General features: G+C 36.2%; 3 protein-coding genes across 6 annotated transcripts in view; 1 reads left to right on the top strand and 2 right to left on the bottom strand.

Moving 5' to 3' along the window:
- The first annotated feature begins 1,386 nt into the window (after nt 1-1,386).
- Nucleotides 1,387-3,679, top strand: LOC129575084 (atlastin-like). The gene is made up of 6 exons (XM_055457956.1): nt 1,387-1,682; nt 1,789-2,559; nt 2,628-2,783; nt 2,851-2,979; nt 3,083-3,229; nt 3,297-3,679. Exons 1-6 carry the CDS (start codon nt 1,416-1,418, stop codon nt 3,570-3,572), a joined length of 1,746 nt encoding a protein of 581 aa, XP_055313931.1. The 5' UTR covers nt 1,387-1,415; the 3' UTR covers nt 3,573-3,679.
- Nucleotides 3,680-3,684: 5 nt separating this feature from the next.
- Nucleotides 3,685-10,187, bottom strand: LOC129575085 (atlastin-like). 3 transcript variants are annotated; one of them, XM_055457958.1, is made up of 6 exons: nt 9,904-10,178; nt 5,057-5,827; nt 4,827-4,985; nt 4,629-4,748; nt 4,378-4,533; nt 3,685-4,321 (listed from the first exon to the last, which is right to left on the bottom strand). In XM_055457958.1, the coding sequence occupies exons 1-6, from the start codon at nt 10,168-10,170 to the stop codon at nt 4,073-4,075; spliced, it is 1,722 nt and encodes a 573-aa protein (XP_055313933.1). In that variant the 5' UTR covers nt 10,171-10,178; the 3' UTR covers nt 3,685-4,072. The 3 variants fall into 3 exon arrangements, with proteins under 3 accessions (XP_055313933.1, XP_055313932.1, XP_055313934.1); XM_055457957.1 differs by lacking the exon at nt 9,904-10,178 and adding an exon at nt 5,918-6,396; XM_055457959.1 differs by lacking the exons at nt 3,685-4,321; nt 4,378-4,533; nt 4,629-4,748; nt 4,827-4,985; nt 5,057-5,827 and adding exons at nt 7,908-8,279; nt 8,356-8,502; nt 8,610-8,738; nt 8,805-8,960; nt 9,027-9,797 and having other exon boundaries at nt 9,904-10,187.
- A 1,338-nt stretch (nt 10,188-11,525) lies between these two features.
- The window catches only part of LOC129575288 (protein embryonic gonad-like), a 53,330-nt gene continuing 43,263 nt past the window's right edge, over nt 11,526-21,592 (bottom strand). For both annotated transcript variants that reach the window (XM_055458570.1, XM_055458569.1), the window contains exons 4-7: nt 15,053-15,280; nt 14,626-14,882; nt 14,361-14,468; nt 11,526-13,915 (exon numbers count right to left, since the gene is read on the bottom strand). In XM_055458570.1, the coding sequence (XP_055314545.1) occupies nt 13,783-13,915; nt 14,361-14,468; nt 14,626-14,882; nt 15,053-15,280 (726 nt within the window). In that variant the 3' untranslated portion in view covers nt 11,526-13,782. The remainder of the gene's footprint in view (nt 13,916-14,360; nt 14,469-14,625; nt 14,883-15,052; nt 15,281-21,592) is intronic.

Genomic DNA, 21,592 nt, shown 5'->3' with positions numbered 1-21,592 from the left:
CTAGTCCAATTTGGCCCAACTTTTGATACATCCAAGGTTTTTACTAATAGTGACTCCTGGCCAAATTTGAGCGAAATCGTTCAAGCGGTACGAAAGTTATCGTGGACACAACCAAAAATCGTAGTTTTTGGGCCATCATGGTCGGCCATCGTGTTATAAACCATTTAACACTGCCTAATATTATAAAACTATGTGAGAACGATACAACAATCCACTCTAGGTTGATGAAAAAAGACATTTTTTCTCGACATAATCCAAGGGGGGGCCCTTGTGTGATTTTCTATGATGTCCCAAAAGTACCAGATGAACTGGTCCAATTTGGCTCAACTTTTGATACATCCAAGATATTTACTAATTGTGACTCCTGGCCAAATTTAAGCGAAATCGCTTGAGCGGTTCGAAAGTTATCGTGGACACAACAAAAATTAGCACACTTTTTATCACGTCGATCGCTATACTTTTCTACAATAAAAAATTAAAATTCCCATATGATATTTTTACAACAAGTTTATTGAGGTAAAAAGAGCACAAATTCAAAATATCCGCATTTAATTTTTTGTCTATACATGTGAATTTGAGCCATTCTGTTTAGCTGGTCCGAGCCTCAAATTTGCTTGGTTTTGACAGCTGTATTGAACGCACTCATCGTACCAATGTACAATATACAGCTGTCAAAACCAAGCAAATTTGAGGTCAAAACCAAGCAAAATCTTCAACATTATCATACATATGTACGAAACAAATGAAAATAATCGAATATAATATTGGTTTACTCTAGCCAAGCGTCGCCCGCTATGCACACAACACGTTGCAATGATAATAGTTTTTTTTTTCAGTAGAATAATAACAGACTTAAAAGTCATTGATTTTCATGTAATTGTATTAATGCTGTTACGACATGCATTATTTTAAATATATTTATCAGCACTAACATAGTATGTCAAACGGTTTAATTATTTCGGTATTTCAATGGACGCATGAGCATAAATCAACGATGACAACGACATCATCATACAGTCAACAAAATATTTCCATGAAATGAGTTGCTTTTCATGAAATAATAAACATTTTGATTGAATTATTGGTTTAACAATTTATAAGTACAAAGTTTATATATACATAAACGAATAATACATATAAAAGATTACATGACATCTTTGCTCAGAGCTCAGTTATCAGTACTCATTTACGCAGAAAAATTTGTTTATTCTTATACACCGAAGACTGTGCAATGTGCATAAGCTATGATTGAAAGCGTCATAACCATATACAGTCTTAAAAATAGTTTATAATGGATTCAAACGTATAACGTATGTCAAATTCGCACAAATAAATTGGGAGCTTGATCCATTTTTTGGTATAAGTATGGATCCAGTTGGTCTTATTGGAATTAGTCAGAGAACACTATTGAAGAGATGAAGTTCAATTTAGTAGCTGTCTTGCTTTCATTATTCGCGCTCGGCCTATCTCATCAGGACACTAGTGCAGATGACAAATCACATGGTATTCAGCTCGTCTCTCCGAAGGATAAGACATTTGTCTTAAATGGAGCCGCATTAAGTTCCATCCTAAACAATGACGACTTGGAAGATCGTCACCTCGTTATCATTTCAATTGCTGGTCCGTTTCGACAGGGCAAGAGTTTCTTACTTAATTTCTTCATAAGATATTTGAACGCACAAGTAACGTAGACCGTAAACCAACCATATCTTCGTGTCCTTGAAGCTCATTCCATTTTGATCGATTCCATCAATTTATTGACATTTATTTTATCATTTTATTGAACAGTACAAAAAACACGATGCATCGAATTGGCTCGGGGGCGATGGCCCACTGGAGGGATTCAAGTGGCGAAGTGGCCAGAAACGTGAGACAACGGGTATTTGGGTTTGGTCAGATTTTTTCACTCACGACTACGAAGACGGGCGGAAAGTAGCGATCATCCTAATGGATACGCAAGGTGTATTTGATCATCAAACGTCTACCCAAGATAACATTTTGATCTTTGCCTTGAGCATCATGAGCTCTTCGGTTCAGTGCTACAATTTGATGCAAAACATCAAAGAGGATAATTTACAACATTTGCGATTGTTTAGTGAATATGGTCGCATATCTCTGAACCATACATCTGAAAAGTCATTTCAAAAACTGTTGTTTATCGTGCGAGACTGGCCCTTTGCACATGAAACTGGCTATGGTTGGAATGGAACGAAAACTGTTGAAAACATTATGAAAATCACCGAAGATCAGTCGGATGAAAATACCGCGTTGAGGAAACAGCTCCGACAGAGTTTCAACGAAATCGATGGCTTTTTAATGCCCTCACCGGGTGAAATCGCGACCAAAAGTGGTAGTTTCACGGGTGATTTGAATGAAATCGATCCCAATTTCAAGACATACGTTAAGATCTTAGTGGAAGAACTTCTTTCGCCTGAGAAACTTATCGTGAAAAAAATCGGTGGCCAAGAATTGACAATTCAAGATTGGGTGCGGTATTTGCAGTCATCTATGGAAATGTTTAAAGGGGACCAACTACCAAAACCGAAAGACATGTTCCAGGTTTCTCCGATTTCGCTTTTGATGTTTATTTTTTTAATATTTATCGTGTATTCATTTCTCAAAAATAGATGACCTTGGAAGCGAGTCAAAAGAAATTATTCAGTGATTCCTTAGCGAATTATGTGAAAAAAATGACGAAAGCTCTTAATAGATCAGAACAACCTCAGAGTGATGGTGATTTCATAGCTACCCATCAAATGGCAAAAGATGAAACATTTGAAGAAGTAATTACAAGTGAACAGAAAGAAGTATTGTTACATAAATGATTCATATGATTTCGATTTTTTATAGTTTGATAAAGTTCCCAAGTTTGGCGACGAAACATCCATATCTGTTCTTCATGGAGAAATCGAAAAAGCAATTGAAAAAAAATCCAACCATTTTGTGAAAGAGAATGATATGAAGCACGCTGCTCATAATGTAATTGTGATTTCTTAAGCTAATGGTTTTATTGGATGTTCTTGTATAGCGTTGCTAATTTCAATTTTTTCATATCAATCTCTTCGCAATTTTTTCATTTCAGAAAAATATAACCGAATACAACCGACTGTTAGCCAATCAAATTGAATATAGAGTCAGAGATAAATTCTTGAAAGAATTTGAGCTTAAGCCAGAACTTACCACATTTGTTGCTAGGTTCCATTTAGCTAAATTCGGGGCATTGCAAGAAGTGAGTGAACGATTTAATAATATTTGATGCACTAAAAGATGCAAACTGATTGTCATTCTTTTAATAGTTTGATCATAAGATGATGGGTGCATCCGAAAATGCACAAGGCTTACGTAATAGACTTGAAAGACACTTGTCTGAATTGGAGCATGCTCTAAGTGAGGCTATTATTCACAAACTTGCAAAAGTGGCAAAAGACGCTAAGGATGCACAAGATGCACAGCAGAACGCAATAAATGCACAGATTGAATCAAATGCAACAGGTGAACATCCAAACCCAGTAGCCTTACTAACTATTTTGCTAAAGCTTGGTTGCTTATTTATCACGAGCATTGTTTGTTAGTTATCATTGTGATGGACACCACTGAATACTTTAACCTGACAACCAACCAATCATGTGTCTGGTTCTACAGTGGAAAATTTAACAAATAGAGACAAATTGAATCCCAATATGGTTTTCGTTGTTTTTCTTGATTGCATACTTGTTAAGATGAATCAATTGACTATCATTTGAAGCAAAATATAAGCTCACACAAGAGCTACATGTATGTTATTTATACATAGTAGGTTCTGGATACATTTAAAAATTATTTAGATAGAAACAATGGAAAAAAAATGAATATGCAGGAAGGTCCAAACGTTTTGACGGCATTGTATAGTCGATACATTGTATTCTCTCGAATATAGAAGACAGAAAAACTGACTAATTCTGTTATGAAACCACGAACTAAATTGCTATTAGAATTGGTCCAAAATATTGGCACTAGTTTCTTTCAGTATGATCTTGTTGTTTTTGTTATTTTGGATCCGCAAAGCATCAATAGTTTATGGCATAACAGGAACTCAACAATGATAACCAAAGGTAAACACGCATCTAAGAATTTTACCAAAGCTTGGAGACTGTTGTCTTTCATATTCTGTCCTCATTCTTTCTCTATACATTTCATGTCGCAATCTATTTTGTTCCGACAAGTCTCTTTGTTTTTCATCGACTTTTTGTCTCAGTTGGTTCTCCAAAGAATTCAACCCTTCCTCAAGGCTATCGCGAATGTTAGAAGCATCCCCATGTTCGCCTATCACACTATCATCAAACTAAAAAAAAAAACAATCATTCTGGTGTTCTAAATTATATTTGATTCATCACTCACCCGGTTCAATGCGTTTGTCTTTGCTATATAAAATCGTTCAAGGATTTTCGCCGGTTCTCTGGTATAATGCAAATTTCTTGTAAGTTCCCAAGTAAAATCTTGCATTTCGCCTGCGATTTTTTCTTTTGAATTACGATTTTGTCCAGCAAAATATTCCTGAAATCAAACAAAAACTATTTTAGTAATATTGCTAAAATTACGACAATCTCTTTGACTCTCTTTAGTGGACCAAATTGCAAAGGTATACATACAGTGAGAATTTTATCATTTTGGTTTTTGAAATACCAGAATTTCCCTTCAATGGCTCTGTCAATTTTTTCTCGAAGAGATGACGTGGATACATCGTCACCAAACTTGGGAACACTTTCAAACTATTAGAATATTAGACAAAAATCAGACTCCTTCAATGATGACCCGATTTTACTTCGATGATAATAATTAATACTCACATCGTTGAATATTTCATTTTTTGTATTTTCATGAAATTGCCTGAATTCATTTTTGCTGAAACGGTTTCCATTTGAATGACTAAGAGCATCGAACATTTTTTTATCATATTTCGCCAAGGAATCGTCGAATAGTTTTCTATGGCTCGCTTCTAAGATCATCTAATTTTGAGAATGGAATATCCTTAATGCATTGCTTATCATACATAAAAAGAGAAATGCGGAAAATATACCTGGAAAACGTCTTTCGGCTCTGGTATTTCGCCCCTTTCAAACATCTGCACATATGACTGCAAATATCGCACCCAATCCTTAGTTGTCAATTCTTGGCCGCCGATTTTTTTCACGATAAGTTTATCGGGCGAAAGAAGTTCTTCTGCCAAAATCTTCACATATGTTTTAAAATTGGGGTTGATTTGATTTAAATCTCCTCTGAAATCACGCCCTAAGGCCACAACGTTTCCTGGTGACGGCATCAAAAATCCTTCGATTTTCATAAAACTCTCTTTTATCTGTTTTCTCAATTCGATATTTTCAGCTGCCTGATCTTCTGAATAATCAAGAATTTCTTCAACAGTTTTCGTTCCATTCCAACCATAGCCAGATTCAAATGCAAATGGCCAGTCTCGTACGATGAACAACAGTTTTTGAAATGACTTTTCGGATGTTTTGTCGAGAGATAATTGGCCATAATTACTAAACAATCGTAGACTTTGTAAATTATCCTCTTTGATGTTGTGCATCAAATTGTAGCATTGAACTGAGGACATCATTAGGCTCAAGCCAAAAATAAAAGTGTTTGTTATTGTAGACGTTTGATGATCAAATACACCTTGCGTATCCATTAGGATGATCGCTACTTTCCGCCCGTCTTCGTAGTCGTGAGTGAAAATGTCTGACCAAATCCAGATGCCCATTGTTTCACGTTTCTGGCCATTTCGCCACTTGAATCCCTCTAGAGGCCCAGCGCCCTCAAGCCAATTCGATGCATCATGTTTCTTGTACTGTTTAATGAAATGATATGATAATGCCAATAAATTAATGGAATTAGCTTCAAGGGCACAAGGATAAACTTGGTTTTCGGTCTACATCACCTGTGCGTTCAAATATCTTATGAAGAAATTGAGTAAGAAACTCTTACCCTGTCGATACGGACCAGCGATTGAAATGACAACGAGGTGGCGATCTTTCAAGTCGTTATTGTTCAGGATGAAATTTAATCCGGCTTCATTCAAGTCAAATGTCTTATCCTTCGGAGAGACGAGCTGAATACCATGTGATTTGTCATCTACACTAGTGTCCTGATGAGATAGGCCGAGCGCGAATAATGAAAGCAAGACAGCTACTAAATTGAACTTCATCTCTTCGATAGTGTTCTCTGACTAATTCCAATACGATCAACTGGATCCATACTTATACCAAAAATTGGATGAAGCTCCCAATTTATTTGTGCGAATTTGACATACGTTATACGTTTGAATCCATGATAAACTATTTTTAAGACTGTATATGGTTATGACGCTATCAATCATAGCTTATGCACATTGCACAGTCGTCGGTGTATAAGAATAAACAAATTTTTCTGCGTAAATGAGTACTGATAACTGAGCTCTGAGCAAAGATGGCATGTAATCTTTTATATGTATTATTCGTTTATGTATATATAAACTTTGTACTTATAAATTGTTAAACCAATAATTCAATCAAAATGTTTATTATTTCATGAAAAGCAACTCATTTCATGGAAATAATTTTGTTGACTGTATGATGATGTCGTTGTCATCGTTGATTTATGCTCATGGTTCCATATTTATAGAGAAAATTTAATCAAGCTCTAAATTTGTTTATGTGAATCTGACCAATTTCTCGAGAAGTTTAAAACATCCCACTTAAACTATTATTGGGGCTACATATGTCGTTATAATCGTTACTCATGCATCCAGTGAAATATTGGAATAATTAAATTGTATAACACGCAATATGCTGATAAATAAGTTCCGAATAAGAATTTCGTAACCAAATCTATGTGCTTTAAAGTCATTTTTTATACATATGTTGGGAAATGCAACCAGAGCGTGTTATAAATTGATATCAGCTGCACTAACTGACGTTAGCTATTGGACTTCACTGCATGCACATCGTATTGAGAAGAGAGTAAGAGATCGAGAATCATCGCATGAGTTATGAATGTGACAGAAAGAGAATACAGTAGTGTCCATACCAATAAGACCTAATACGAGGTGTTTTTTGTTGAACTGGCAGATTGAATTGTCAAGTATTGCCGCCTTCAGTAACTCGCGCGAAAACCGACAATAAACAATGTAGCACACCAATACCGAAACAACAAAATACACGCACACAGACACGAATAATATTTCATCATAATCTGTGTTGAATGCTGTCGCTGTTATCGTCGCAGTAGCTAACACCCGTTGATGCTGCTGATATCAGTTCAAAAGACGTTCTGAATGCAATAAAAAAATTAAATTAAATTAAAATAAAAAAGGTAGTATTAGGACATGAATAGATTTCGTATAAAGAAAAAAATGATAGTGAAATGCAAAGACGAATGTAGAATTATCTTAGGATGAATACATGTTCAGAGAGTAAAGTTCAGAAGAAATTGCTTATCATCGAAGTCAAATTGTAAATAAAGTAATGGTTAATTAACAAAGATTGCACTTATAAATATCAGGAAGCGACATTTATTGATGTGCCAATAAACTGTAGTGCATTGATCTCGCATACGCATTAAGATTACATTTCGTATTGCACTTGAATTCAACATGTGGTAATTAAACATTGTATTTAATTTCAAGACGGAAATGTTATCAAAATAACTGGATGTCATTTTCCAGAGTCAATTCTTGTTGCGAAAGCGAACACAAAACCAGTGATATGCATCTTACGACGTAATTTTGGAATGATTCGGATTTACTTTTTGAATTCTTTTGGAAAATTTCTACATAGAAGCGAGTTCAACTAATGTGCACTCGTCAGTCGCGTCTACTGTCGCTGGCTGTGATTAAAACATGAAATGCAATCAAAAAGTCATAAAAAAAACAAAACAAATAAAACATCAAGTTTTTTTTATTGTAATTCAATTGTTTATCATTAGTGAATCCTTTCGGGGAATGAGAAAAAAGTTAAAACACAATGACATCATTGATTTTTGTGTGTTGGTGTCAGCATCAATGATATGAATTTAATAGGGGCTCAACAAGCAAGACCGAAAGAAAGGGTGCAGCCCAAAGATTTCCAGAAGGATAGTTTATTAGCTTGTGCTAATTTAGCTTCCATTTGTTCCATACGTTTCATCATTTCATCATTTTTCTTGTTCTCAGTTATTTCGGTTATGGCTTGAGTAAGGACAGCCTCAAATGCTGATAGTTGCCTCTCGAGCCTATCACGGAAGACATCTGCTGTTTGAGCATCACCCATCACCTTATCGTCAAACTATCAAAGGAATAACAATCATTTTAGTGCTCTAAATATTTGTTATATGATACATAGGATATAATAAATCACTCACTTCAGCTACAGCGTCCACTTTGGCTGAATTGTAACTGACAAGCAATGTAGACGTATCTGGATTTTCGGTCAACTTTTTCAAATGCTTTTCCCTGATCCGATATTCGATTTGTTTGACTAGCAGCCGGTTGTGTTCTGTAGTATTTTTCTAAAACAATGAAAAAGACATATGGAACATTCATTTTTTTTCCAAAACCCAACTGAGCAACTTGCAATATTTCTAATATAACCAAAAATTATATTTATTAAACATACAATGTTAGCAGCATGTTTCATGTCATTTTCGTCCTTGAAATAGAAGAACTTCTTTTCAACGGCTTTGTTAATTTCCTCTCGAAGATATGATACAGATGCATCGTCACCAAGCTTAGGAATTTTCTCGAACTATTGAAATTAAAAACAAAACAAAAAATTCAGAAGAAATCATTAAAATGAGCCGATTGGCTTTACCTCTTTGAATATTTCATCTTTTGCTGTATGGTGACAAACCATGAAAGCATTGTCGTTGAGGGATTCTCCCGATTTGCTAAGAGCCTCCGTCATTTTTTTCGCATATTTCACCAAGGAATCATCAAACAGTTTTCTTTGGCTCGCTTCCAAGGTCATCTAATTTTGAGAAACGAAATCTCTTAATACAAAGCAACAAATATCAAAAGCAAAGTCGGAAAATACCTGGTAAATATCCTTTGCTTCCGGTATTACGCCTCCCTTGAATATCTTTAAATATGACTGCAAATACCGCACCCAATCTTTGATTGTCAATTCTTGGCCACCGATTTTTTTCACGATAAGTTTATCGGGCGAAAGAAGTTCTTCCACTAAAATTTTCACATATGTCTTAAAATCGGGATCGATTTCATTCAAATTACCCGTGAAATTGCCACTTTCGGCCACGATTTCACCCGGCGAGGGCATCAAAAAGCCATCGATTCTGTTGAAACTCTGTCGAAGCTGTTTTCTCAACGCGGTATTTTCATCTGTCTGTTCTTCGGTAATTTTTAGAATGTTTTCAACAGTCTTCGTTCCATTCCAACCATAGCCGGTATCATCTGCATATGGCCAGTCTCGTACGATGAACAACAGTTTTTGAAATGACTTTTCGGATGTTCTGTTCAGAGATAAGCGACCATATTCACTGAACAATCGCAAATGTTGTAAATCGTCCTCCTTGATGTTCTGCATCAAATTGTAGCACTGAACCGAAGAGCTCATGATGCTCAAGGCAAAGATCAAAATGTTATTTTGGGTAGACGTTTGATGATCAAATACACCTTGCGTATCCATTAGGATGATTGCTACTTTCCTCCCGTCTTCGTAGTCGTGAGTGAAAATGTCTGACCAAACCCAAATACCCGTTGTCTCACGTTTCTGGCCACTTCGCCACTTGAATCCCTCCAGTGGGCCACCGCTCTCGAGCCAATTCGATGCATCGTGTTTTTTGTACTGTTTAATGAAATGATAAAATAAATGTCAATATATTAATGGAATCGATCAAAATGGAATGAGCTTCAAGGACACGAAGATATGGCTGGCTTTCGGTCTAGGTTACCTGTGCGTTCAAATATCTTATGAAGAAATTAAGTAAGAAACTCTTGCCCTGTCGATACGGACCAGCAATTGAAATGACAACAAGGTGGCGATCTTTGAAGTCATCATTGTTTAGCATGGAACCTAATTCGACTTCATTCAGGTCGAATGTCCTATCCTTTGGGGTGACGAGCTGAATACTATGTGGTTTGTCATCTTCACTTGTCTCGTGATAAGAAACGCCGAGCGCAAATAACGAAGACAAGACGGCTACTAAATTGAACCTCATCTCTTCGATTGTTTTCTCTGACTGATTCAATACGACCAACTGGACCCATATTTATACAGAAAATTTAATCAAGCTCTTAATTTGTTTGTGTAATTTGATATACATTATACGTTCGAATCCATGATAAACTATTTTTAAGGCTATACATATATTGTTATGACGCTATCAATCAAAGCTTATGCTCACTTTATAATCTCAATACTTACTCCTATGAAATGAACTGTTGATCAAAATTGAACATTTCGCATGCGTTCCCTCGAAATATGCCGAGTTTCTTCATGATTTTGATGAATAAAAACTAACACACTTCCAAAAAAATTGGCAGACACTAAAGTGAACATAACATTTCTGGACATTTAGATTGCTAATCAAGTCACAACCGAATAGTGCATTATGCATTACAATATCAACAATCAAATTGTTGACACACCGTAAGTCTGGTTTGTTTTCGAATCAATGTCTAAACTTTTCAACTAACCATTTTGTACACTACACAAATTATTTTTAACGTCATTTGGCCAACAAACATTTTCGAGCTCGATAAAAATACACATTATGGCATTTAACAAGAATGGGAAACAGAAATTGATAACAGCGTACTGCATTGAAAGCGTATATCAATAGAATGAAAAGTAAATAAGTCAATTACAGCATATTCAAAGAAATCCTGTGAATAAACAATTACTAGCGAATTATTTGACTTGATTTTGGGGAATTTTCATGACTTCAACTGAAGTAAATAACTCCAAATGTAAGGAAATATTTTCGAATGAACGATATGCTAGCAATTGGCTTTCCTTCATCGAATTCCAATTACTTCGATGGTAAAGTTGAGCAAAAGGCTCATAACAAAAAAAATCGTCGTCGATGCATGGAAAGAACCTACCGCAGCTACGAAAAAACATTGCTGCAGTAAATTTCTTTTTAGATTCGGTTGTTGTTGTCATTTTTTTCATCGTTTCCATAAAATTCGATTTTAAACGAGTATTCCAAGAGTTTTATTTCACACACTCGAGCAGTCTTAGGAAAGGAGCGCCATCTACAGAAAATATTGAAGCTTCCGTTGACTTTGGTTGAGGTGATAAACTTATTAAAACTATGTTTGATTGAAAGTCAGTCATGATATAAACCCGATATTTTAGTACCAATTTCATTCAATAAAAGGATTTTGAATAAGGACAAATGTTGTTTTGCTATTTCAGAAATAATCATAAAGAAAAATAGGCTTTTCAATCTAGCTTTCAAAGAAAATGGGAATCTTTTAAATGTAGGGAAATCCAAATAAAAATCTAAGTGGACATCCACTTTGAAACACAAAAAAGGGAAAAATAAAACACAGAAAAAAAACCATCCAGTTTTGATAAGAAACGTTTTATATTCAATATTTATGGAATAGTTAGAATTTAATAATTGATTTTCTCTGGCCATAATACAATCCGAAAATCAATGCTGCACGGCTACTGGCCTATCGAATTCACTACGTATAAAAAGTCTTAGTCTACACTTCTTTCTTATTGAATCTCTTAAGTAAAACTTAAACAATCAAAGTGCCCTTTAATCCGCTTTCATTATTCCGATTGTTCTCTTCATTTACTATAAATATTGCTCTAAAATATACTGTCCACAGACACAGACACAAATACAGAATTAAGGAGGGAATCTATTGTACGCATGTTAGAGTCAATGTCTTTTTTCAAGTCGAATTTCAAAGAAAATTCTGAATTGATTTCCAGGGAAAACACAAAGAATGTACAAAATGTGCAGTGCACACTTTCGATTCGATTTCGGTTTTTCACTGGTAATTTTGATTCTTCAACTTTCTTTTGTCAATTTGCTGTCTATTCGAATTTCACATTTCAATTTTTTTAGGAAGATAACTTCTGTAGTTCAAACGATTTTTGACCCAATATGGAATAAGCTCAATTTAATCTGATCGATCGATATAATTGTTTTTATATAAAAAATCGAAAAAAATCACACCCATTGATCTCCTGGTGTGTCGTATCAATATCGATTAATTAACGATTTAATCACATGAGTATATTCGTGAGACGTAAAAGAATGTATGTTTTTTTGTCGATTTATATTTTTGAAAAGGAAAGTATGTTTACTGTTGATTCTATCTGCGTTAAAAGGAAGTATGTATGTTGGCATCCCGTCTAGCTTCCGCGTCTTTTCACGGTTTCCGCGGAACTGATAAGAGATAACAACTTGTTGTCTTCGACAAAGTTGTAGTACTCGAGGTCTTCTTTTACATTGCTGAAGACATCTATCGCGCACATCGCAAATCGCGCACATAAAAAAGCAAATTTTATATAGAACTTTTTTTTCTTATCATTTTTCGCGCTTTTCGCCATAGATAAGAGATAAGACCTCGAGTGCTACAACTTTGCCGAAGACACCAAGTTGTTATCTCTTATCAGTTCCGCGGAACCGTGAAAAACCGCGAGGACCCGCTAAAAACGAACATACATTCTTTTAACCATTTTTAGTTGCAATGAAATATACTTCTCTTTATTGCTACGAAGTTGGACCAACTTGGGTTCTTTTACGATATATGGAATGGTCATTTTATTTTATTCGTCCGCATTACAGTGAATAATAAGATATTTTGAAAGAAAACTTCCGACTTGTCATTAAATACTTTTCTGAATGGGTCTTTTCCAAATTGGATAAAGTGTATTGAAAGTTCCAATATTTTCGATGCATAGATCAAGTAAAAACTCCAAGCCACAGTACAGTATTGACAGAAAATCTTGTTTTAATAATAAAGAAATCGCTTCATGCGTATTTTGTCCATATCAACCGTGAGAAAAATTAAAACTGAACGTGAAATAAATGAGATTGATTACCATAAATATTCGGAGAAAAACAAATTCCCTAGAACTGGTGTTGTTCAGTAGCGTTCGTACTAATTAAATTCAGACTTTTTAAAGCTATATCAAAAGTTGCGTTGTCGTGCGTAAGAGATGAAACCGAAGAGAAAAAACTTTAATTTGTGTGTGTGTGTGTTGTGTCGGTAAAATACGTGGCTAAATTTTAAATAAGATTTAGTGTGACTTAATCACTAACGAACTACTAGTTGTACAGTTGAAGCAGCTGATAGCTGTGTGTCTCTGTGTGTGTGCTGTTGGCTGGATGTGAAGATTACACACAAGAAAATTAATAAATTCGACATAATTTTGTTTCTTCCGTATCTTCTCTCGTAATCTTCGTACCCAACCATCGTTGACACATTGTTTTTCATTGTCAGCTTTTGTTGAATCTTAATCATTTATACTGGGCGCTCTTGAAAATTGTCTCTTGAAAATAAATTATTAAATATTTTGTAACATTTTAAAACAAAATCTGCTTACAAAACGAGTCATACATACAAATGATGGGTTTCATTAAAGGAATGTTCTTATGCACCTAAACAAATAAATAAATTAGATTTTAAAGAGATAGATAGATAGAGGAATGGAGTGTCGAGCGGTGAGTAACTTGCTTTCTCAAAATGAAAGAGGAAAGATATTGTTAAAATTCGTCGTATGAAATGTATTTGAATCTGGTTGCGAAATGCATTTCTGGACAATGTATATGTGCGTGTGAGTGTGTGAATGTAAAAATGTTCTATCGATTGGATTTTATTGACAGGTCAATCGGTTTATCTTGCACGTAGAGGTTAATGCTCGTTGCCGACGGTGGTGACATTGTTGCGGTGGCAGGACTGGCGGTTGGCGGCATCATCATGCATACACCATACCTGCAACGAAATAAACGGAATTTATATTCGTAAATTGACTTCGAATTCCGAAATACTTTAAACTTATGATTCGAAACACTTCAGAAATGGAGTGGAAAAAACTGCTTCGAAAATTGAAAAAATTAAAAATATACATAAATTACGAAAAGGTAAAACTAAATGTGGTAAGAAGACTTAAAGAAACCAAAATATACTCAAATAAATGACGGTGAAAAGAATTTCAATAATGATTACTAACCAATCAATTACAAACTTATGAATCGCTAAAGAATTAAAATTCAATTTCACATAAAAATGTGAAACGATTTTTTCCCGTTCTTCTTCGTTTCTCAATTAATGAAATCGAATAAAATCGGAATGTTCATCGCGCTCTGTTTTATCGATTGGAATGCAAATGATTACAAAAAAAAGATGAAAAGAGAAAAAAAAAACGGTGGGAACTTACGATGACAGTAACTGCGACGTAATTGTTGATGTGGTTGAAAAGAATCGATTGTTGCTAAAGTGGAAATTCTTCTGACCGTTTAGGAAGAGGTGTTGTTGTGTTGTTGGACTAGAAATGGATGGCACTTAATTAGTCAAAGAAAATAATAAATATCGAAAAACAAATATAAATCACGTCGAATCGAAGTGTGACCTTCTTTTCTCGTATTATGGTCAAATTTATCAATAAATTAATGAAGGGGAGAGAGAGTGTGTGTGTGTTTTACCTGTAGCATCGAGATCGTGGGCGATTTTCGTCGGTGGTGGACGATGCGCCCGAATCGCTGGACGATTTCTTTCGTTTTCGTTGTGCTTTGAGCGCCAGTGCCATCGATGTGGAGAATAAAAAATTGGCGGCCGAATCATGGATGCGTTGATTCGATGACGGTGTTCCGGTATCACTGTGTCCGATCGATTCCGTTGGTTCGGTAAGTTTCGTGTCTGTCGTTGAGTTTTTTCTCTCGTGCTGTTCACTTTGCTGTTGCTATGAGTCGAAAAATGAAAAGAGAAGAAAATTGATATCGTTTCAGAAAAAACCTGCACAACACAAACTAAACCAAAAACAACAAAAAGAAACGGAGCAGTTCGATGACAGCTCTTGAAATTGAGAGATAGATGAGATTGAGACTGCGGGAGGCAGTTACGATGCCATACCTGTTGCTGTTGTTGTTGCTGCTGTTGCTCTTGCAGCAAGCAATGGATTTTAAACCAATTTGATCGACGTCCAAATCGAGAGCCACTTTTCGACATACCAACCAATAAACATTTACGCAAACGGCATGCCTTACATGACGTACGATTTTTTTTATTTATGATGCAATCGCGATTGTTTTTACATTCCGATATTGATGACAAATTGTTGTACGTGCGCCCGAAAAATGACTGCAAAAAAAGAGAGACACAAGAAGAGAGAAAAATGAGACATGGCATGGAAAAGAATGAAAAAAATTAGTATTTTATTGCAATACACGAAAATATCAGTTTTTAACGAATTAATTTGTGGTGTGCCGCGAACACAAAAATGTGCGCCACAGTTTTTTTTCCTTTCTTTTTTATATAAAATACTTTTCTTAGATGCAGAACCGAACAAAAAATCTTACACACATTTTTTCAATTATTTTGGGTAATGTTTTCTTTTCTCTGTCAATTCAAATAATGCTGAATGGAAATGTGGAAATTGAGCAATTGAACGCGATACCATGTGATATATTGGTCTCGCGCGGTAAGCGCACATTCTTCACCGACTGACATGCATTGATTCAGTTCTTGGCCATGTCGACGACAACATGTTATGAATGCGTTGTTCGAGTTGTGTGAGTATGTATTTGCTACACCCGAGTGTTTGTTTTTTTTTTTCTTTAAATTTCTGTACACGTTGACAAATAGCATCGAAGCTATTACCATTTCGATGCAGACGTCCGAAATCAGTATGCGCTTGCAACGACGGCGACGCTTGAAATGATTTATTGACTATTATTTTGCACCGAAAAAATGTTTCGCTTTGCGAGCGCGGGCGCGCGCACAATTGCAAATGAACTTTTTGATCAATGCACATCGTGTCGCGCGGCATGGAATGTATCTTTCCCTCCTGAATGTGATAAAATTCGTTCAACAAACAACTCTATTTAGTATGGACAATGACCAATCGAATATCGCTTGCCAACGTCTTTTCCCCCTGTCAATTACAAATTTTGCACCGATAAAAAAAACGACAGATTTTTTAGCTACACCAAAACTGACGCTTGAAATGCGTCAAACAAATGCATGTGAAATGATTTATTTGTTAAAATTTTTGGCTGATGATGCGAGACGCTCCTTTTTTCGTTGCACTACTCCAATCTTTTTCATGGTATGTGCGCGTCTTTTTCACATACTTTTTTCTCTGTCGCTTTTTTTCTGCACACGGCTGTCGATCGGTGCCTGTTTAACATTTTTATTGCATTATCGTTTTTACTGCTACTGTTGCGAGCTGCCGCTTCTGTTGACCTTCTTGCCGCTGTCATTTTGTCGACAATCGATCGAGCGAACGCATTTTTATTTTGGATACCAATTGCCATTGATCGCCCCGAAACTTTCTTACCAACGCTTCCGATATGTGTCGCTTGACAAATCAGCAGACAATTGCACGGCGAGAAAGAGAAGGACCGAATGAGTGAGAGCGAGACAGTGGTGGTGAGAGAAAGACAGAGATAGAGAGAGAGAGAGGGAAGAAGAAGAAGAAACAACTATTCAACGCCGACGATGAATGACAGTGATGCGTGATATAAATTAATGAGTGGCTTTTAGCGCACTATCACACTCATTTACAATTCCGAATGCAATGCGCCACAGCGCATATTAATAACTATAACATCCTAGCGGAGAGGTTTTTGCCGCGAACGAGTTTTTTTTTCCTTCGTTTGGAAATTGTGAAATAATTTGGTATTCTATTGATTTAAAATCAATTTTATTCGAATGAAATCGAGTTTTTGTGGCAGAAGACATAAATGCATAATTTGGAGAGAAATGTGATCCCTTTTTCTCCACAAAATTCACTTTTTCCCCAGTTTTAGACATTATAGGTTTGTGTTTTCAGTTTTGGATGGATGAATCCGTTAAAATCTCACCGATAAAAAACATACCCTTTGAGATGCGTCAAAGAGTTTTTGGTTTCATTCACAAGGAAAAACCAAAAAAAAATGTCTTTAGAAAAAAAATTCTTGTTAGTTTGGCGCCAACGAAAGTGATAACATTTCACTGTGTAAATCTTTGTGTTTCTTTCTTCTGCTTGTTTTCTCCTCAGCACTTCTTTCAATAAATGAATTTCAATTCCATTTCAAACGTAGCACATAGGGAAAAAAATCGCATGGTGCATATTTCAAATTTGATTGGTATTTCTTGTGACATGTGCCTTTAATGATGTATCAATAATAATGATTTGAGGTAGAAAAAGCGGTTGGTTCAATCATCATCGTTATCTTATCATAGCTCTAGCTATGTGTGGCTATGACTTGTGGTTAGTGAGTCGGTTGAGTTTGCAGTGCGCCAGATGCATTGGAATGGATGCATTCATTAAATTTAATGGCGTAAAATTATCGTATTATCACTTCATTTACTTCTAAAGTGTCATTAATCAATCAAATAGCCGTGTGCGACACACACATACATGCGGAACGGTGTGCACAAGCCCGAGCAAAAAGATTGAGTTGCATCGATAGCAGCCGCAGCAGCAGCAGACTCTATCGCAACTATAGCCGCTGGATCAGAATCACTGATTCGCCAAGATGAAAGATGTAAGCTAAATGACAAACAATAATCATTATCAATCGGTAATTGCAATGTAGCGATTAGCATCAAATCGAAACAATGAAAATTTATCACGATGCACGCAACTTTGATAAATGGTTACTTTCACAAGTTGTTGTAAGCGATTGTTGTTGTATTTTGCGTCGAGATGGCCAGTAATAATGAGAATCGGGTGATAAAAACCAACATCAGCGGCAACAACAGCTTGACTCATAAAATAAATAAGTGTCTTCGACATTTGATCGATTGGCAGCGACATTATCTCGTTTTCCAGATTGTTGATACACGGTGCGGATAAATGGGTGTACGCGCGCGTTCGCCTCATCTTCAACGATGTGAAGAAATTGGTTGAACACAAAACGCACGTGTTGGCAATCATGTAATGAGCCTTAATTATCCGATGGAGGGAAAAAAAACCTACACACGGAATTATAAATAAAATAGGCTAAACGCTTGTCATGGGCCAATTCTAATGTGTGCGTGCGCCCGCAGGGCGCACACGACAAATGACTACAGACCACCAATTTATCACCGCATTTCAGACTCAATCTTATTTTTTTGGTCTCGTCTTAAGTTCAGTCTGTTTTTTTTTGTGCTGCACTTTGCTGGTACATCGACAATTTGTCGTCAAACCGGTGCACTTGTTGCTTTCATTTGTATAAATCTGAACAACGCGCAACGCATATGGAAATGTGTAACATTTTTGTGTCGATTAATTGCGGATTGATCTATTTGTGTGGATAACATCTAAGCCCATTTAAGTCGACTGGTTCACTTTTTACCCTCTCTCATCGATGCTGCTGCTGCTGCTGGGCAAAAAGGCGCGTAAAATTGACTCAATTATGTAAGAGGTGTTCAATCATTTAATTTATGACCTATTATAGTCGGGCCACTTGTTATGGCCCGTACGTTTGTTTCGAATTCAATCTGCTCTCTCTCTCTCTCTCTCTCTCTCTCTCTCTCTCTCTCTCTCTCTCGAACACTCTCGAAATATACAAAATATTTGTTCAGGTCCCAAATGCATACCAAATTTGGTTACAATGTATATATCTCTCTCAAAGAGGCAAAACACAAAAACTGAACTCGATTCGTGAACAACAAAAAAATGAAAACGATGAATTCCATTGGTCTCCTTGAATTGCGTGATCCGAAAATGATACTTCCATTGTTTGGTCAATTAAGTGGTTCGTTGCTATGCTCTGCTGCTGCTGCTGCTGCTTTTTTCTCTTTTGGGAAATGATTGGCATTCTCACATGCAGAAAGAGAGTCTAAAGTGTATAGCGCGAGTTCGAGTGGTAATTAGCCAAAAATGAGCAGTCAATTTTTGATATCTCGCGCAAAAAGGTGATGTCGAACACTCAATCGACAAACTGTTCGCTGTAGTCTGCGTTCTTCTTCTTCTTTGTTTTCTCTTCGTTTTAATTTTCTTTTGAGAAAGCGATTAAATGCAGTACTTGCATGCCATTTCCAAAATTGTGTATCTGGATCACATTTTCAACCTTACATAAAGCATCGGCGACGAAATCCGACCGTAGAGAGGAGTAGAAGAACGGAATTCAGTGTCTCAATGGAAAACGCTCTTCATCGAGTTGGTGTCACATTAGCCACATAAGGATCTTTTCGTTAGCCAAAACCAGAGAAAACGCGCAAGCAATGAGCTAAACTCCTTACTTACTCAAAGCATGGCAAGAAGACGAAAGAAAGAAAAAAAATCGACTAAACTGACAAAGAGCAGTTGAAACAAGTAGAATGCTTCGAAGCTTAAATCCAATAAAAATTATGTGAATACGATATGGCACAAAAACGCGCATAATCAATGTCGCTGTGTCTGAATCGGGACGAAAATGCGCGTAGAAAAACAACGCGCACACGATGGAATAATTGTCACATTTTTTTATAATTTAGTAATTACTTTTGACCATGTCTAATGCAGTTGTACTTTTCGGTCTCTTGCCGATGGAATTTCTCCGTTTCCATTTATACACACGTTGTTGTGTGTTTGATGACGGGGTTTTTTGTTTCATTTCTACGTGTTCGCACATTTTATTCGCCAATATATTCCGCTGTGCGCTGTCGATTGCAACGACGAAACGAAATGAAAGAGAGATACAAGAAGAGAGTAGCAGAAAGATACAAACAGCCCAGCACACAGTAGACTCGAGAGTCCACGAGTGTAAGCTGTATCGAGAAATGAACGTATATGAACATTAATCGTGGTACACTCGTAATTCATATCTCGTTCGGGCCATTTATAGGCGAAATACGGTTGACCGGTTGGCTTTTGGGCTTGTTTCAAATTGATTCGGTGGTATTTTGGTTCGAGCGCGCGCGCACGAGAATGAAAAAAGTCAATGGAAAAGTATTGATTCGGCGACGCAAGTCAATCGATTCGATTTGTTTGAAAGAAGAAAAAATTACGGCCGAATAAATTGTGCGGTTATTTGGTTTCGGCGTTTTTTTTGTGCGGAAAGAAGCAAAAAATGTTACCTCTTTTTTGGATGGCAACACCTTCAAAACCACCAACCGAACCACAATCTGAAAATCGATTCATTTTGATATTTTGATTTGGAATTTATGGGAAATAAACGCATCTTCCTGAGCCATTGAACTGATGTGAAGTGAAATGGGACGAGAGAGAGAGAGAGAGAGAGAGAGAGATGCGACATACAGAGAGAAAGAGAAAAAAAGAGTGAGATGCGAGAAAGCCAGAACGCAAATTAACGAAAGAACGTTGAGCAGGTTCAGGTTTAGCCAAAGCATTTAATTCTTCTCTATTTCGAAGACAACCATAAAACGTGATGAATGAATGAAACCATATTGAGTTTGGACAAACGCGCTCGAGCGCTTGCACAATTAATGTTTTGCATGTTCATCGAAAAACTCCTTTTCATTGCTCATCGGTTGAAAATTGATTATTTCCCACTGATTTGTTTTCTATCTGATCTCAGTGCATATCGCACACATCGAGCATTGACTGAGAGCTGCTATGTTAAGATTAAATTCATATATTTATCTGGATATTATTCTCACTATTAGGATGAATATGCAGTGGAACACCAAGAAGGTGGAAATCGAATTAAAGAGTTTTCGTACGAAAGAGTGAGTGAGATGTAGATAAAGAGAGGAAGAGAGAGAGAGAGAGAGAGTGAGTGGAAAAGCTAAAACTTAATTCGTAATTAAATTATACCAGCGAGAGAACATGTTATTTTTTTCACCATTTCGACTTGGATACTTCTTGCGTGATAACTGATTCTCTCTGTGTGCCGGAACATATGTGTTCGGTTTGTCTTTCTATTTTCGGTAACGGTGTATTGCGTCTAGATTTGTAGTTGCATCTCAAGAATTATAGACATACGCAGAATACAGCCACCACGATAATTATGGCTAATGCTTTATTGATTGTTTTTGTCTATATGCTTATGCTTGTTTGCGCACACGAAAAGACATGTTTGCATTTTTGCGCGTGCAAATGTTTGGCGCTTCTTCGTTTTTCTCTTCTGCCAGCGACCGTACGCACGACTTTAAATTGTTTCATTTATTAAAATCTAGAAAGACTTTTGCAACAACACCTAAGTACAGAAACAAAAATTCAAAACACTAAAACTATCGTGTTTCAGAGCCGTAGCAACACTGTTTTGCGTGGGGGGGGGCAATTTTTTTTCTAAATATAATTTAATATTTTACACTAATCCAATAATTATAATTGTTTCATATTATCGACCATTCCATACGAAATCAAAATTGACAAGGGTTTTCAGAATCGCTTGAAATTTTGCATGGAAGTTGGGTTTGGCCAAAAACTCAAAACGCCGAAATTTTTTCCCGATATCTGCCCCTGTGTGCTCTGTGGTGGTGGTCGAAATAAAAATCTCAATGAGATCATCCGTGGATGAAATTTTCACACAAGTT

This window comes from Sitodiplosis mosellana, unplaced genomic scaffold (assembly GCF_009176505.1).
Source record: "Sitodiplosis mosellana isolate CC-2019 unplaced genomic scaffold, AAFC_SMos_1.0 Smas_scaffold_6166, whole genome shotgun sequence".
Lineage (NCBI taxonomy): Eukaryota > Metazoa > Arthropoda > Insecta > Diptera > Cecidomyiidae > Sitodiplosis > Sitodiplosis mosellana.
Note: the sequence above shows the minus strand (reverse complement) of the source record. Positions and strands in the feature narration are given on the sequence as shown.

Coding starts and splice junctions, on each gene's coding strand:
- LOC129575084 (XM_055457956.1), top strand. CDS start 1,416: ATGAAGTTCAATTTAGTAGCTGTCTTGCTTTCATTATTCGCGCTCGGC. Junction 1,683..1,788: donor TAAGATATTTGAACGCACAA/GTAACGTAGACC, acceptor TTTATTGAACAG/TACAAAAAACACGATGCATC. Junction 2,560..2,627: donor AACCGAAAGACATGTTCCAG/GTTTCTCCGATT, acceptor TCTCAAAAATAG/ATGACCTTGGAAGCGAGTCA.
- LOC129575085 (XM_055457958.1), bottom strand. CDS start 10,170: ATGAGGTTCAATTTAGTAGCCGTCTTGTCTTCGTTATTTGCGCTCGGC. Junction 4,986..5,056: donor AGCCGAAAGACGTTTTCCAG/GTATATTTTCCG, acceptor TCTCAAAATTAG/ATGATCTTAGAAGCGAGCCA. Junction 4,534..4,628: donor AAAATGATAAAATTCTCACT/GTATGTATACCT, acceptor GTTTGATTTCAG/GAATATTTTGCTGGACAAAA.